At 48.2% G+C, this 17,022-nt stretch overlaps 1 protein-coding gene across 1 annotated transcript in view; it reads right to left on the reverse strand.

Moving 5' to 3' along the window:
• Positions 1-8,922: 8,922 nt before the first annotated feature.
• The window catches only part of LOC311194500 (olfactory receptor 14A16-like), a gene marked incomplete at both ends in the record, with an annotated part of 35,614 nt that continues 27,514 nt past the window's right edge, over positions 8,923-17,022 (reverse strand). The window contains one exon of the mRNA XM_084267606.1: positions 8,923-9,000. Coding sequence (XP_084123732.1) covers positions 8,923-9,000 — 78 coding nt within the window. The remainder of the gene's footprint in view (positions 9,001-17,022) is intronic.

Genomic DNA, 17,022 nt, shown 5'->3' on the forward strand with positions numbered 1-17,022 from the left:
CGGAAGACAACTTGGGAGGAAGGGACTGAAAACCCCCATTCCCCAATCCCTGCCCCTCCCTATGCTGTGACGGGGGGGAAGAAGGGAGAGAATTTATGATTCAAGTCAGTCTGCAAAGAAGCGAGGGGTGGGGGGGAAGTAGAAGTGTTAAGACCTGGGAAAGGAAGGCAGCTGGTGAGGAACCTCCAGAACCCCACTCCCCATTCCCTGCCACACCCCACACCATGTTGGGGCGGAAGAAGGGAGTAAAATCGAAATTAAAGTTTAACTCTGCTGAGAAGGTAGGTGTGGCAGGGAGAATGTGCTTTAATACCTGGCCAAGCTTCTCATTACCCAACTCTAGTTCACTGGCTGCGTAGTTGTAGTAGTAATAAATGACTTTTCTTTCTTTTATTCTGTGCTGAGTCTGTTTTGCCCTTTACACTAATTGGAAAGTGATCCCTCTGTCCTTATTTTGAATCCTAAGCCTCTCAATATATATGTTTTCTCCCTTTTTCAGGCTGAAAAGGGGAGTGAGTGAGTGAGTGAGTGGCTTGGTGGGCATTTGGCCTATAGCCATGGCAAAACACCACAGTCCTTTCTGGCATCTACCGTGAGGCTCAAGGATTTTGAGATAAGGACACTAATTAGCTGAGGGAATAAGCAGAACAGAATGAACAGAGCTGGGTAGTGTAACGATTGTAGAGAATTTCTGTTGGCATGGGGACTTAAAGATCAGTTCTCATATATGTGTTTCACAGAGGCCAGGGGTGTAGTGTTGCAGTTTGCATAGCTGGGTACTGGGAGAGAATGGGGGTACAGAAAATGGCTGCTGTAAGCAGCAGCCAGAAGCTCTCTGCAGGCTCCAGAGAGTAAACATTGGCCAATTCAAGGCCAGAGCTGCTGCTGACCAAGGCCGAGCCAATTGGCGATGGTCACAGCGCCTCTGGGAATCACATATAGAAGAAAGAAAAACACAAGCAGCTGCATTTGCCACCAGAGAAGGGAGCAGAATCCTGACTAAAGTGAAGTCTGCTAAGAAGGGAGGGGTGGGGGAAGGTGCTTTAAGATCTGGTCACACTTCTCATTATCTGACTCTGGTGTCACTGTCTGTGTAGTGCAGTGTCATCAATCAGAGAGTTTTCTGTCCTTCACTCTGTGTTGAGTCTGTTTTGCCGTGTCGTTGGTTACAGGATGATCTCTCCCTGTCCTTATCTTGACTCCTGAGCCTCTCAATATATATTTTCTCCCCTGTCCAACTAAAAAGGGGAGTGATAGACCAACTTTGGTGGGCATCTGGCCTCCAGCCAGGCCTAAACCACCACACATACTAATCTCACAGAACTGGGACCTCACTGTATCCTTGCACCCCCTCAGGATGCTGGGAGCTGTGGTACCCTTGTACCATACCCTGCATCACACACTCCATGTGACACTGGCCCAGGAAGAGCCCTGAGGCAATGCAGGGGGCAGAATCCCACTTCTGTGGGGCTGGCTCTTCTGCTTGATAAAATACATCAAGGTTTTACTCAGCATCAGATCCACTTGCACAGTGCCTTAGTCTACCTTAAATCACAGACTCCAATTTTCTGCTCTAACCCATTCATGAGAAGAGAGGCTTTCTCAGTAATGGGCCTCAGCGGGACCAATTAACACTACAGCAGTTCAGCTTTTTCTTCTGACCTTAACTCTTGCAGAGACTGCTTCAATCTCCTCACAGTATCTGCAGTTCATGTAATCAGCACCAAATACACCAAGGGGCTCATTAAAATTGAAAAAAGCCCTAACGAGCTATGTGTCTTTTCCTCAGTGTTGTACAGCTAATTGGAGAAGTTTTAGGACTCTAATTAAAGTGGAATATTTTAATGAGCACTTAAAAAAAAAAAAAAAAGAGGTTTACAGAAGTGACAGCAGCTTTCTCCAATTGATAGAGAACCAGAGGACCTCCTAAGGGGGTGTGGAAAGCTCACAACAGCTGTCTCCCTGAGTTCCCACACTGCTTCGATGACCCTCCTTTAGACCTTCCCAACCCCACCATGTCTCCAAGGGATGCTTGGTACTTGCACTCTTTTCCTCCATCAGGCTTCTGCACTGAGTCTGCAGCCGAATATTGCAGCCCCTTTGCTGCAATTCCCACCCCGTTTACCCTGAGGACTGGCTGGGAATTGAAACAATTCCCACCCCGTTTACCCTGAGGACTGGCTGGGAATTGAAACAGAATTCTTCCTCATATTGAAAATTTAAAAAAGAAATAAAACACATTCCCCAACTATGAGTAAAAATCTGTAAGGGGGTGGAGTAAATCCCAAAAGCAAAGGACAGGGCACATGGCCAGATAGTCTGCTGAAAAGGGTCCCTGAGACACAGTCCATTTCCTCAGGGCAGGTGGAAATACCCAAAAGGCAAGTTTCAGTGCACAGTGTGACAGTGTCCTGACACCCCAAAGACTCAGGAGGATGTGTGTTTTTCCTACTACGTTTCATACTTATCCCCAGAGTTCCTAACTTAGTCTGATTGTGGAAAACAACAGTTGATTGGTTGGAAATATTCAGTGAAAATGTGCTTGTATCATTTTAAATGTGAAGAAAATTCTCAGGTTTTTCTGGCAGAGCTTCAGCACCCACTTTGGCCTTAATCCTGGCCAAATTTCCTGCCCAGAGCCTTGTCACTAATTCCTGTCCCTAGTGAACACCCTGCCCAGCCTCCTATGGTCACTTCTACTAGGCTGTGTCCCCTGACCCCATCCCCATCTTAAGAAAATGAAATTGGAGTTTTTCGGGGCAACATTTTTGTCCTGGTTATGGTCAGGATGGAGTTAACTTCATTTGTAGCAGCGGATGGAATGCTGTGTTTGAGAGTTAAAATGAAAGCAGTGCTTTCTCAGCTCTTCATGACAAAGGAGGGGCGAAGCCAGGACAGGTGACCCAACTGACCAAAGAGAATCACCCTTTAACAGTCCCATATGGCCAGTGCGGAAGTCCAATGGAGAGTGGAGGCTGACAGTAGATTATCGTGGCCTAAATGAAGTCACTCCAGGTATGAGTGCTGCTGTACCAGACATACTGGAACTGCAGTATGAACTGGAAGCAGAGGCAGCCAAGTGGTATGCCACAATCGACATTGCAAATGCTTTCTTCTCGATCCCACTGGTGCCAGAGTGCAGGCCACAGTTTGCTTTCACTTGGGGAGGCATCCAATACATGTGGAATCATCTGCCCCAGGGGTGGAAACACAGCCCCACCATCTGCCATGGACTAATTCCGACTACACTGGAAAAGGGTGAAGCCCCAGAGCACCTGCAGTATATTGATGACATCATTGTATGGGGAAATACAGCAGAGGAAATATTTGAGAACGGAAAAAGGATAATTCAAATCCTTTTAGAAGCTGGTTTTGCTATAAAGCAAAGTCAAGGGGCCTACGCAAGAAATCCAGTTTTTAGGAATAAAATGGCAGGATGGGAGTCGTCATATCCCAATGGACATTATCAATAAAATAGCAGCTATGTCTCCAACAAGCAACAAAAAGGAAACACAAGCTTTCTTAGGTGTTATAAGTTTTTGGTGAATGCATGTTCCAAACTACAGTCTCATTGTGAGCCCACTCTACCACGTAACTGGGAAGAAGAATGATTTCCAATGGGGCCCTGAGCAGCAACAAGCCTTTGAGCAGATCAAACGCGAGATAGTCCATGCAGTGGCCCTTGGGCCTGTCCGGACAGGGACAGATATTAAAAATGTGCTTTACACTGCAGCCGGGGAAAATGGCCCTACCTGGAGTCTCTGGCAGAAAGCACAAGGGGAGACTCGAGGTCGACCGCTGGGGTTTTGGAGTCGGGCCTACAAAGGCTCTGAGGCCAATTATACTCCAACAGAAAAGGAAATACTGGCCGCCTATGAAGGGGTTCGAGCCACTTCAGAAGTGATTGGAACTGAAGCCCAGCTCCTCCTGGCACCCCGACTGCCGGTGCTGGGCTGGATGTTCAAAGGGAAGGTCCCTTCTACACACCATGCCACTGATGCTACGTGGAGCAAGTGGGTTGCACTGATTACTCAGAGGGCTCGAATAGGAAACCCTAATCGCCCAGGAATTGTGGAAGTGATCACAGATTGGCCTGAAGGCAAAGATTTTGGGATGTCACCAGAGGATGAGGAGGTGACACGGGCTGAAGAAGCCCCACCTTACAACAAGCTGCCAGAGAATGAGAAGCCATATGCCCTGTTCACTGATGGCTCCTGTCGCCTTGTGGGAAAGCATCGAAGATGGAAAGCTGCTGTATGGAGTCCTACAAGACAAGTAGCAGAAGCCACTGAAGGAAAAGGTGAATCAAGCCAGTTCGCTGAGGTAAAAGCCATCCAGTTAGCCCTGACACTGCTGAGAGAGAAAAGTGGCCAGTGCTCTACCTTTACACTGATTCATGGATGATAGCCAAAGCCCTGTGGGGTTGGTTGCAGCAGTGGAAAAAGAACAACTGGCAGCGTAGAGGCAAACCCATATGGGCTGCTGACCTATGGCAAGATATTGTCATAGCAATGGCAAGATAGGTCACCGGGGCTGCCCGGTTAGAGAAACTTGTTTTAAAGGTACGTCATGTTGACGCCCATGTACCTAACAGTCGGGCCCATGGAGGAACATCAAAACAACCATCAGGTAGATAAGGCTGCTAGGATTGAAGTGGCTCAGGTAGATATAGACTGGCAACGTGAGGGTGAATTATTCCTAGCTCGATGGGCTGATGATTCCTCAGGTCATCAAGGGAGAGATGCAACATATAGATGGGCTCGAGATCGAGGGGTGGACTTGACCATGGATGCTATTGCACAAGTTATTCATGAGTGTGAGACTTGTGCCTCAATTAAGCAAGCGAAGCGGTTGAAGCCCCTTTGGTATGGAGGACAGTGGATGAAATATATATATGGGGAGGCCTGGCAGATTGATTACATCACCCTCCCACGAACCTGCCATGGCAAACGTTACGTGCTTACAATGGTGGAGGCAACCACTGGCTGGCTAGAAACATATCCCATACCCCATGCCACTGCCCGGAATACAATCCTGGGCTTGGAAAGGCAAGTCCTATGGCGACATGGCACCCCAGATTGAATCAAGTCAGACAACAGGACTCATTTCCGAAACACTCTCATAGACACCGGGGCCAAAGAGCATGGCATTGAGTGGGTGTACCACATTCCTTATCATGCACCAGCCTCTGGGAAAATTGAGCGATATAATGGGCTCTTAAAGACTACCCTGAAAGCGATGGGTGGTGGAACATTCAAACACTGGGATACACATTTAGCCAAAGCCACGTGGTTAGTTAAGTCTAGGGCATCTACCAATCGAGCTGGTCCTGCCCAGTCAAAATTTCCACATACTTTAGAAGGAGACAGAGTCCCAGTAGTGCATATGAAGAGTATATTAGGAAAGATGTTTTGGGTCATCCCTGCTTCAGACAAAGGTAAACCCAGATCTGACATTGTTTTTGCTCAAGTACCTGGCTGTACTTGGTGGGTAATGCAGAGGGATGGAGAAGTTCAACGTGTACCTCAAGGGGATTTGATTTAGCTGAGAATAGCCAATATAATTAATAAAGTAGAAATTGTATTATAATAATTGCTAAATAACCCATTACTTTATATTCATTATTGTTGTAATTGCTGTATGTTGTACCAACGGCATTATAGTCAGAGTCATACAAGTCAATGAAGGAAGAGTGCCACCATGATGGAACTAAAACCTGGCCTCCCAAGAATATTTTTTGAAAATAAACACCTTTGGCCAAGAGACTATGAGCATGGGCCATGTCAGGTCTATTGGTTGAGAGCCCGGGATGTACATGCATTGATCCAATGGCACATACTATTATTCATACCCTGAGAGACTGTAACAACACATAGAGCACGAAATCATGGTCTAAATGAACTCAACAAACTTAGAGGGATGGTCCATAGACTAAGGGAGTAATATCTTTATGCACGTGTGTGTGTGTGTGTGTACATGTGGACAAACATTATCTGTGTGTGTGAAACAAGAAACTTGTTGTACCCAAGAGAAATTGTTGGATTTGGTCATGACGTAAATGGTATGGAAAAGGGGTAGATAGTGTCCTGGTTTTGACTAGGATGGAATTCATTTCTTTTCTAATAGTGGATAGAATGCTGTTTGAGAGTTAGCATGAGAGCAGTGCTGATAGCACCCTGATGTTTCTAGTTGTTCTCAAGCAATCAAGGACTTTTCAGTTGCTCATATTTCCCTACTAATGAGAAATGAGGGGACACAGCCAGGACAGGTGACCCAAATTGGCCAAAGGTGGTATTCCATGCCATATGCATCATGCTCAGTATAAAGGGGGGCTGGTGGGAGGAGGACTGGGGATGCTCCAGGACGCATGTTTTTTGGGGACGGTCCGGTCTAAAACAACATGTAAAAAAGGGGGGGAGATGGACAGAGGCTTCATGTAGGCAAAGAAGGCAGTTCTGAGAAACAGGGAGACCACAGCCAGGTGAGGGAGGCAGGTGGAAAAGGCTTTGTGCCGTCCCTGCTGCGAAGGGATCCTCAGCACAGCCCTAAAGATCTGCACATAGGACACCACGATGCACACAAAACACACAAAACCTGAACAGGCACCGGCAACAGTGACTCCAAATTCCCTGAGGTAGGCGTCTGAGTAGAAAAATTCCTCCCTGTTTTTCCCAGGGTCCATTTCACTCTCCCATTCTCTCCTTCCCCTGAATGAGCAGCATGGGGGGACAGGGAATGGAGGTTGGGGGTCTATTCACCACACATTTTCTTGGCCTCTCCTTCCTCATCAGGGGGAGGATTCCTCACAGACCCCCTTACAGGCTTGGAGGACCTTGTCCCCCTACTTCACTGACATTGTTGTCTGCAAAGTTCCTTACACTTTCTCGTTCCTTGCTCTGGCAGCAAACAGCATCAAGCCTGAAAATATTTCCTTGCCTGAAACCTTCAATGGAAGGCCACTAACCAACCCAGTAACCTTGAGGCTCACAGTTTTCATAGCCAAGAGAACGGTCCTATCAGTGCCTGACATCATGTTGTGGTTCTACCAGTGTCCACATTTGAGAATGCCAAACATCCATCACGTGCTCCCAAAGAAATGGTTCGAGGGTGGAATAATGTTCCTCTCCTGAAATCTTCCCAGGTAGCCAACTAGCAGCCTCAGTAACCTTGAGGATCAGAGCATAATATGGGCATAACATTGCCTGATGCCATTTTCCAGCTCTACCAATGTCAGTCTTGAAAACTGCTAAAGGTCCATCAATAACTCCAGAGCAAAATGTTCTTTCATTAAAAGACATTAAAAGCCTCACTAAGCTTGAGGTTCAAGGCTTTCAAACCTAAGTCAGCTGTCCTAACAGATCCTGACGTCATTTTCATCCTCTACCAGCATTCTCCTTCAAACATGCTGCACATCCAGACACAGAGTACGAGGTTCTTTAACACTTACTATTGTCATTTTGCAATAGGCACCACAAATTGGAGAGCCATCGGCAAGCACACATGGACTATTAAAAAGATGGAGCTTCCCTTCAAACAGACCTTGACAAACTCTGGGATTTGATGATATCCACCCCCAGCACGCCCCTAAAAAATCTCTATGTGCACTCCCAGCACGCACAAATGTCCCTCCATGCCTTAAACATTACCTCAGCTCACCCATAACCTCTCCAGAAGCCATGCTGGTGCCCATTGCCCCCACACCCCCCTTCTCACCTCCAAATCTCTCCAATTTTCCCCAGCACCCTCCTACACCCCTTCCATGCTCCCTCAGAGAACAAAGGTATCCCCCCCAGCCCCCCCTTAACATCCCAAGCCTACATTTTATACACCCCAGCACAATATTACCCCCTAAAACCTCCTTTCCCCCTCCAATTCCCCATACAAGCACCCCCTTGTTCTCCCCTTCAGAAATCATGTGTTCCCCCAAACCACTTAATCCCACATAGCCCACCCTTAACTCCCCCAGCAACCCTAGAATCGCCCAAAACCACACCATGATGCCCAGAACTCCCCCACCCCTTCCTTCCAAAACACTTCCCATATGCCCCCTCAGCACCCCCTACGCACCCCACACACACCCCTACCACCAATGAATTAAGGGAGTTCCCTCCCTGGCCTCCTGGGACTCCCAACCCATTTCCACCCATCATCTGTGCTCACAGGCAGGGACAGATTTCTCTGAAAACAAACAGCAGTTAAACATGATGCAGTTTAATAACCATGAAATCTCTCTCCTCAGCTGCTGCTACGGCCAAGAAGCGAGTGAAGAGGGTCAGCTTTCAGAGGAGATTCTCTCCCATAGCAGTTTTAATCAGATACATAGAAAGCTTACTTCTGAACAGACTGAACTTCTCTCAGAACACTTCACTAGACTTCTTAATGATGCGGGGTTTTCCAAAACTCTGAAGCCCAGAGCAGACACTGGAGAGCTGAGTGACATCTGAGTGACCAAAGAGCAAGCAGAGGTGGAAACCACTGAGCAAAGTGAAGTGCATAATTCTCACCAGTCTGCTGAAAACATGTCCTTAAGCATGGCCAAATCATCAGGAGAGGTAAAAACACGTGAATGATGAGGGAGATGAAAGAGAAAGTCTAATGGTAATGCAGGTACAGGGGAAGGTAAGTATTTCTTCCCCTACCATCAGTACACCTCCTGGAAATTTCCAAGAAGTCAAGTGATTCAGTTGATGAAGATAGTAAATTGGTTTTAAATGTAAGAAGGAAAAAACCAAGCCACTAATAATTGTGTACCTTTGCAGGCAGTCATGATGGAAAGAGAGAACAACTCCTCATTATGCAGTGTCGGGGTCACACAAGATCAGGAGATACTGTATTAGGAATGAGATGAACGTGGACAATGTTGTTATGGTTTAGACAAACTAGAAGGAGAAAGTTACAGAGTTGGTGATGTGGCATTGGTGCCTAGAAACATCCCGTCCGCAATTTCCACATGGCATCCTTGAGCTCCTGGTTCCTCATGCTGTAGATGAGGGGGTTCACTGCTGGTGGAAACACCGAGTAAAGAAATGCCAATAACAGGTCAAGAAATAGGGAGGAGAGGGAGGGGGACTTCAGATTGGAAAACACACCAGTGCTGAGAAACAGAGAGACAACAGCCAGATGAGGGATGCAGGTAGAAAAAGCTTTGTGCCGTCCCTGCTGCGAGGGGATCCTCAGCACAGCCCTGAAGATCTGCACATAGGACACCACAATGAACACAAAACAACCAAAACATAAACAGGCACCAAACATAATGACTCCAGTTTCCCTGAGGTAGGTATCTGAACAGGAGAGCTTGAGGATATAGGGGATTTCACAGAAGAACTGGTCAACTGCATTGCCATGGCAGAGAGGAAGGGAAAATGTATTGGCCGTGTGCAGCAGAGAATAGAGAAACCCACTGGCCCAGGCAGCTGCTGCCATGTGGACACAAGCTCTGCTGCCCAGCAGGGTCCCGTAGTGCAGGGGGTGGCAGATGGCAACGTAGCGGTCATAGGCCATGACAGTGAGAAGACAGTACTCTGTTGTGATCAAAAATACAAAGAAAAACAGTTGAGCCACACATCCTGTGTAGGAAATGACCCTGGAGTCCCACAAGGAATTGGCCATGGATTTGGGAACAGTGGTGGAGATGCAGCCAAGGTCAAGAACAGAGAGGTTGAGGAGGAAGAAGTACATGGGGGTGTGGAGGTGGTGGTCACAGGCTATGGTGATGATGATGAGGCCGTTGGCCAAGAAAGCAGCCAGGTAGATGCCCAGGAAGAGCCAGAAGTGCAGGAGCTGCATCTCCCTTGTGTCTGCAAAGGGCAGGAGAAGGAATTGTCGGATGGAGCTGCTATTGGACATCTGCTGCCATCAAGTGTGGAGACCTGTCCAAAGAAGAAAAGGCACAGTGAGATGTTAGGGACACCTACTTTCAGGAAAACCTCTTAAAAATCTTTGGGTGCTCGAGAACTCAGTCCTGCCTGGCAGCAGTAAGTAAACAGAAGGATGGTGTGATCTCAGACTGACTCCCATGTGGATGGGAATGAGCTTTTCAGCACTGTCACTCCAATTTCAGCTGAGGGCAAAGAAAAGCTTTGGAGTTTTGGTTTTCTCCTCACTGCATCTGAGGTGTTTTTCTTCTGTCAGAACTGCCTGACATTGCTGCTGCAGTGACAGTGAAACCTTCCCCCGAGTGCAGAGTGGGGAGAGCTGCTCTGTCCATCAGCCCTGGTCTCAGCTGCCCTGTGCTGGACGCTCTGTGATCACATCCTTGTGTTCCTCCTAGAAGAAACTGGCTGTCTCAGCGAGCTGAGGAATCCAGTTTCCAGGGCAGAGCTCCAAATCCCTCCTACGGTCTCATACTACCCAAGGATCCCCACTCCAAGCCAGGGGCACACACATCTCAGTGCAGCTGCCCACAAACAGGCGATGATCAGCATTGCCATGCCCTTAGCACCAACATGTCTTCTGCATGAGGCTCCTCTCTGGGGCACAACAGTCCCTAGGAGTGCGGGGCACTCAGAGGTTTCTTGCTACTTTGGTTATGCTACCAAGGAGAAGACTCAGCCTGAAACCCTGCAACTCTGGGTGCAGAGCCTGTGCCGGGTGGCAGACACCAGGGAGTCTCTGAGGCAAAGGGTCTGCACTGCTGGGGATGTCACGGAGGTACCAAATCCCCACTGCCAGGGCATTTCTGAGAGCAGCTCCTTCTCCCTCCCTGAAGAGTCTCTGCAGTCTGGAACTGTCCCTGCAGCTGCTTCTCTTTGCCCATGTCACCTCCTGCTCTGTGCTTAGAGACATCATCCAACCTGCCCTTTGCTCAGCACTGCTCTGCAGACCCCTCCTGGCATCAGGGCACTGCCCTGGGGAACCTCTGTGTGTGTAGGGCTCTGGCCAAGCTCTGACAAGCCCTAATGACCACTGACTTCTTCAAAGTTATTCAAGAAAATCGCAGCTCCCAATTCCCACCCAGTCCACAAGAGCAGAAAATTCAAAGCAAAATCTCTTTACCTTTCTCCTCCAGTGAGCTCTCAGCATCCATCAGCTCTCTCAGCCTCACAGGTCTCCCCTCAGTGCCTACAGGCAGTGTCCCCAGCCCTGTGTGCTTGGCAGAGGAGCTGCTCCTGGGCACAGCTGTATCTTATCACAGCTGCTGGGTTCCCATGAGCTCCCTCCATCCCAGGAGCCTGGCCCAGCTCAGCAGGATAAGACCAGTTCTTCTAGGCTCCCTCCTGGTGCCTCAGGCCTTGTGGGAATCACTCTATAGTCTCACCTCTGATTTTCCCTCCCTCAGCTGGGAACAAATCCTTCTGTCCATCGGAGTCCTTTCTCCTGATCAAACCAGAGCTGGGAAGCAGAATCACCTTTCCTTGCCTCCCCATGAGACAGGACCCCGAGGTTGACACAGTAAGGGCACTCTTTCCCTCTATGAAAGGAAGGGATTCAGGTTGAGGGGAATCTTTCCTCCTATGAATGGAAGGGAGTTAGGTGAGAATTTGGGCATTTCTTGGTGTTGCACAAGAACAAAATCGTTAAAACCAAATCTACAAATCTCTGCTCTACAGTTGGGGGAAGTGGAAAGCACCATCCAGAAAAGATCCTATAGATCAAAAAAGATAGACCTTCTGCTGCAAGGACAAACTGACACCTGGAGAGCTCACATCAGAGCCCCAGACAGCCAGAGGCCCCCTCAGCCAGCAGGAAATGCACCTCCCTAAAAGGACCTTTCCAATATATTATAGAACAGGGAGAGGCAGTCCTTGGGTCTGCAATGAAAACGTCTTGCTCAGTGAAGAGTGCCAGAAGTTCTAATGCTTTGTCCTCTTTGCAGAGGGCTTCATGCAAAGAGGCAGAGAATGTCCAACACCAGCTTCATTCCCCACTTTCTCCTCCTGCCCATGGCAGACACACGGGAGCTGCAGTGGGTTTCTCAGTGCTGTGCTGCACAAGGCCAATACATGTTCCCTGCCCCTCTGCAAGGGCAATGCTGTTGACCAGTTCTTCTCTGCAGTCCCCTAGATCCTCAGCCTCACATGCTCAGATACCTATTCCAGGGACATTGGTCTTCTTGTATTTAGTATCTGTTTAGTTTGGGGGTGTTTTGTGGGTTATCTGTGGAAGCTGAAGGCTAGGAATGTCTTTCGCTCCTCGCACCTTTGGTTTGGGAGCTATTGCTGGACATTTAGGCGTTTCCTAGGTGGACGCTGGTAGAGCCTGAAAATTGCATTGACAGAACCTGAGACCTTAGAAACGGATCAAGACAGTCTTGTAATCCAGAGAACACTTTTGTCTGGGGTGTAGAGTGGACTTCCAGAGCCAGCAGAGATTGGACAGAGCTCTAGTGTTTCCTGAGGCAAATCAAAATAGAGCTTTATTTGCCCCCCTTAAGGGGAGGGAATTGCTGGGTGTGTTTGTGAGAAGCCAGAGCTGGTGCTCGGAACACAGGGACATATAAAGATGAGGAGATTTCCTGAGTCTGACTTCTCCTTTTCCTACCGCTGGACAATGGGACAGGAGCTATGAAAAGGAGCTCTCCAGTGTGAACAAGCCATTGAGACTTCTGAATCCTCACTTTGAGTGATCACTGGGTCTACCTGAAGTGTCTTCTGCTACTTCTCTTCCCATGGACAGCAGCTGCATGACAATGACCGGATTCATCAGGGATGCTCTGACCTGCCCTTTACCACGTGCCAACAAGAACATGCACCCAGGCAGTGCTCTGAACCCAGACATGTTTTTGTAGGGCCAAGGTGAGTCCACAGAGCTTGTGATGGGGTCTGTGAGAGATGACAGGAAAAAGCCATGTGACAGGGAAACATCTGCCAGGAGGAAAATCTCCAGGCATCAGGGATAATGCAAGGAAATGAGAGGAAACCAAACCCAGAAATGTTGTGGGTGGGAGAATTCAGGAAAACCTATATCAGCCCCTCTACTGCAGACCCCTTCCTATGAGAAAGCCCTATTCCTCCAAGCAAAACCTCTGCCCTCAGGGTGGTGGGTTCCAAGACTGTCGTGGTTTCACCCCGGCTGAGAGCTGAGATCCAAACAGCTGCCTGCTCCTTAAAGGAAAGAGCAGGGGAAAGGGGGGGGGGGGGGGGGGGGGGGGCTGAGGGGTAAGGGAAGGGAAAAGGAAGAGGAAGGGGCAAATAACCCCAAACCAAGAAACTAAGAGGCCCGAGGGTTGGGATAAGGATAGTTTACTAAGATAACAGAAAGATACAATGTAACAACGCTAACAGGCCTTTAGAGCAAAAATATATGAAGCTGTTGATACACAATGCAGTTTCTCACCAAACCATACAACTCAGGCCGTGCCACCCAGAGCCGTCCCAGAACCCGACCGTCCCCCAAGAACCGCGCGTCCCGGAGCCGACCCAGGCCTTCCTCCCATCAGCCACCGATATCCTGGGCAGGACGTAATTGGCATGGAATACTCTCTTTGGTCAGTTGGGTCACCTGTCCTGGCTTCGCCCCTCCTTTCTCATGAAGAGCTGAGAAAGTCCTTGACTGTCTGACAGCAATTAACACCATCAGGGTGTTATCAGCACTACTCCCATTTTAACTCCCAAACACAGCATTCCATCTGCTGTTACAAATGAAGTTAACTCCATCCTGACCAAAACCAGGACATTATCCACCCCTTATTCCATACCATTTACGTCATGACCAGATCCAACCATTTCTTTTGGGTACAACCAGTTTCTTGTTTCAGACACACATATATGTATGTACACATGTATACGCACACATGTCCATACAGGTATTATTCCCTTAGTGTATGGACCATTCCTCTGAGTTTGTTGAGTGAATGAACAATTAGTTCATGATGATTTTCAGGCTTCATTCGTCGTAACAGTCTCTCATGTTGTCAGTATGCGTCACTGGACCGTTGCATGCTGCATCTCGGGCTCTCGACCGATACACCTGACATGGTCCATGTTCATTGTCTGTGAATCAAAGAAGGTCATTTTCAAAGGGAAGGAGGAAAAAAGTCCTTGGTCCCGTCATCGTGGCACTCTTCCTTCACTGACTTGTATGACTCCGGCTGTAACTCCATTGGTACAACATACAACAACATACAGCAAGGATAGCAATAATGAATGTACAGTAATGGGCTATTTAGCAATTACTATAATACAATTTCAACCTTATTAATTATATTGGCTATTCTCACCTAAAATCAAATCCCTTTGAGGTACACATCGAACTTCATCCTTCTGCATTACCCAAGTACAACCAGGTCCTTGAGCAAAACCAATCCCAGACATGGGTTTACCTTTGTCTGAAGCAGGGATGACCCAAACCATCTTCCCTAATATACTTTTCATATGCACCACTGGGACTCTGTCTCCTTCTACAGTACGTGGAAATTTTGACTGGGCAGGACCAGCTCGATTGGTGGATCCCCTAGAGTTAACTAACCACGTGGCTTTGGTTAAATGTGTATCCCAGTGTTTGAATGTTCCACCACCCATCGCTTTCCGGGTAGTCTTTAAGAGCCCATTATATCGTTCAATTTTCCCAGAGGCTGGTGCATGATAAGGAATGTGGTACACCCACTCAATGCCATGCTCTTTTGCCCAGATGTCTATGAGAGCGTTTCGGAAATGAGTCCCGTTGTCTGACTCAATTCTTTCTGGGGTGCCTTGTCGCCATAGGACTTGCCTTTCCAGGCCCAGGATTGTATTCCGGGCAGTGGCATGGGGTACAGGATATGTTTCTAGCCAGCCGGTGGTCGCCTCCACCATTGTAAGCACGTAACGTTTGCCATGGCGGGTTCGTGGGAGGGTGATGTAATCAATCTGCCAGGCCTCCCCATATTTATATTTCATCCACCGTCCTCCATACCAAAGGGGCTTCAACCGCTTTGCTTGCCTGATTGCGGCACACGTCTCACACTCATGGATAACTTGTGCAATAGCATCCATGGTTAAGTCCATCCCTCGATAATGAGCCCATCTATATGTTGCATCTCTCCCTTGATGACCTGAGGAATCATCAGCCCATCGAGCTAGGAATAATTCACCTTTACGTTGCCAGTCTAGATCTACCTGAGCCACTTCAATGCTAGCAGCCTGATCTGCCTGATGGTTGTTTTGATGTTCCTCTACGGCCCGACTCTTTGGTACATGGGCGTCAACATGACGTACCTTTACAACAAGCTTCTCTAACCGGGCAGCAATATCTTGCCATAAGTCAGCAGCCCATATGGGTTTGCCTCTACGCCGCCAGTTGTTCTTTTTTCACTGCTGCAACCACCCCCACAGAGCATTAGCTACCATCCATGAATCAGTATAAAGGTAGAGGATTGGCCACTTTTCTCTCTCAGCAATGTCCAGGGCTAACTGAATGGCCTTCACCTCAGATAACTGGCTTGATTCACCTTTTCCTTCAGTGGCTTCTGCTACTCGTCTTGTGGGACTCCGTACAGCAGCTTTCCATCTTCGATGCCTTCCCACAAGGCGACAGGAGCCATCAGTGAAAAGGGCATATGGCTTCTCATTCTCTGGCAGTTTGTTGTAAGGTGGGGCTTCTTCAGCCCGTGTTACCTCCTCATCCTCTGGTGACATCCCAAAATCTTTGCCTTCTGGCCAGTCTGTGATCACTTCCACAATACCTGGGGGATTAGGGTTTCCTATTCGAGCCCGCTGAGTAATTAGTGCAACCCCTCTTGCTCCATGTAGCATCAGTGGCCCGACTCCAAAACCCCAGCGGTTGACCTTGAGTCTCCCCTTGTGCTTTCTGCCAGAGACTCCAGGTGGGGCCATTCTTCCCAACTGTCGTGTAAAGCACATTTTTAACATCTGTCCCTGTCCGGACAGGCCCAAGGGCCACTGCATGGACTATCTCGCGTTTGATCTGCTCAAAGGCTTGTTACTGCTCAGGGCCCCACTGGAAATCATTCCTCTTCCGAGTCATGTGGTAAAGTGGGCTCACAATGAGACTGTAGTTTGGGACATGCATTCGCCAAAAACCTGTAACACCCAAGAAAGCTTGTGTTTCCTTTTTGTTGCTTGGTGGAGACATAGCTGCTATTTTATTGATAATGTCCACTGGGATATGACGACTCCCATCCTGCCATTTTATTCCTAAAAACTGGATTTCTTGCATAGGCCTCTTGACTTTACTTTGTTGTATAGCAAGACCAGCTTCTAAAAGGATTTGAATTATCCTTTTTCCTTTCTCAAATACTTCTTCTGCTGTATTGCCCCATACAATGATGTCATCAATATACTACAGGTGCTCTGGGGCTTCACCCTTTTCCAGTGTAGTCTGGATTAGTCCATGGCAGATGGTGGGGCTGTGTTTCCACCCCTGGGGCAGACGATTCCATGTATATTGGATGCCTCTCCAGGTGAAAGCAAACTGTGGCCTGCACTCTGGTGCCAGTGGTATTGAGAAGAAAGCATTTGCAATGTCAGTTGTGGTGTACCACTTGGCTGCCTTCGATTCCAATTCATACTGCAGTTCCAGCATGTCCAGTACAGCAGCACTCATACCTGGAGTGACTTCATTTAGGCCACGATAATCTACTGTCAGCCTCCACTCTCCATTGGACTTCTGCACTGGCCATATGGGACTGTTAAAGGGTGAGCGGGTTCGGTTGATCACTCCTTGACTCTCCAGTTGACGAATCAGCTTATGGATGGGGATCAGGGAATCTCGGTCAGTGCGGTATTGTCTCCTGTGCACTGTTGTCGTAGCAATTGGCACTTGCTGTTCTTCGACCTTCAACAACCCCACAACAGAAGGATTGTCCGAGAGTCCAGGCAAGGCACGCAATTGTTCAATGTCTTCTGTCTCCAAAGCAGCTATTCCAAAAGCCCATTGGTACCCTTTTGGGTCTTTGAAATACCCTCTATAGAGATAATCTATACCTAAAATGCACGGAGCTTCTGGGCCAGTCACAATGAAGTGTTTCTCCCAGTCCTTCCCAGTTACATCACTTCAGCCTCTAACACAGTCAATTGTTGGGATCCCCCTGTCACTCTGGAAGTACAAACAGGTTCTGCCCCTACATGATTTGATGGCATTAGC

Source organism: Gallinula chloropus (assembly GCF_964237585.1).
Source record: "Gallinula chloropus genome assembly, chromosome: 8".
NCBI lineage: Eukaryota > Metazoa > Chordata > Aves > Gruiformes > Rallidae > Gallinula > Gallinula chloropus.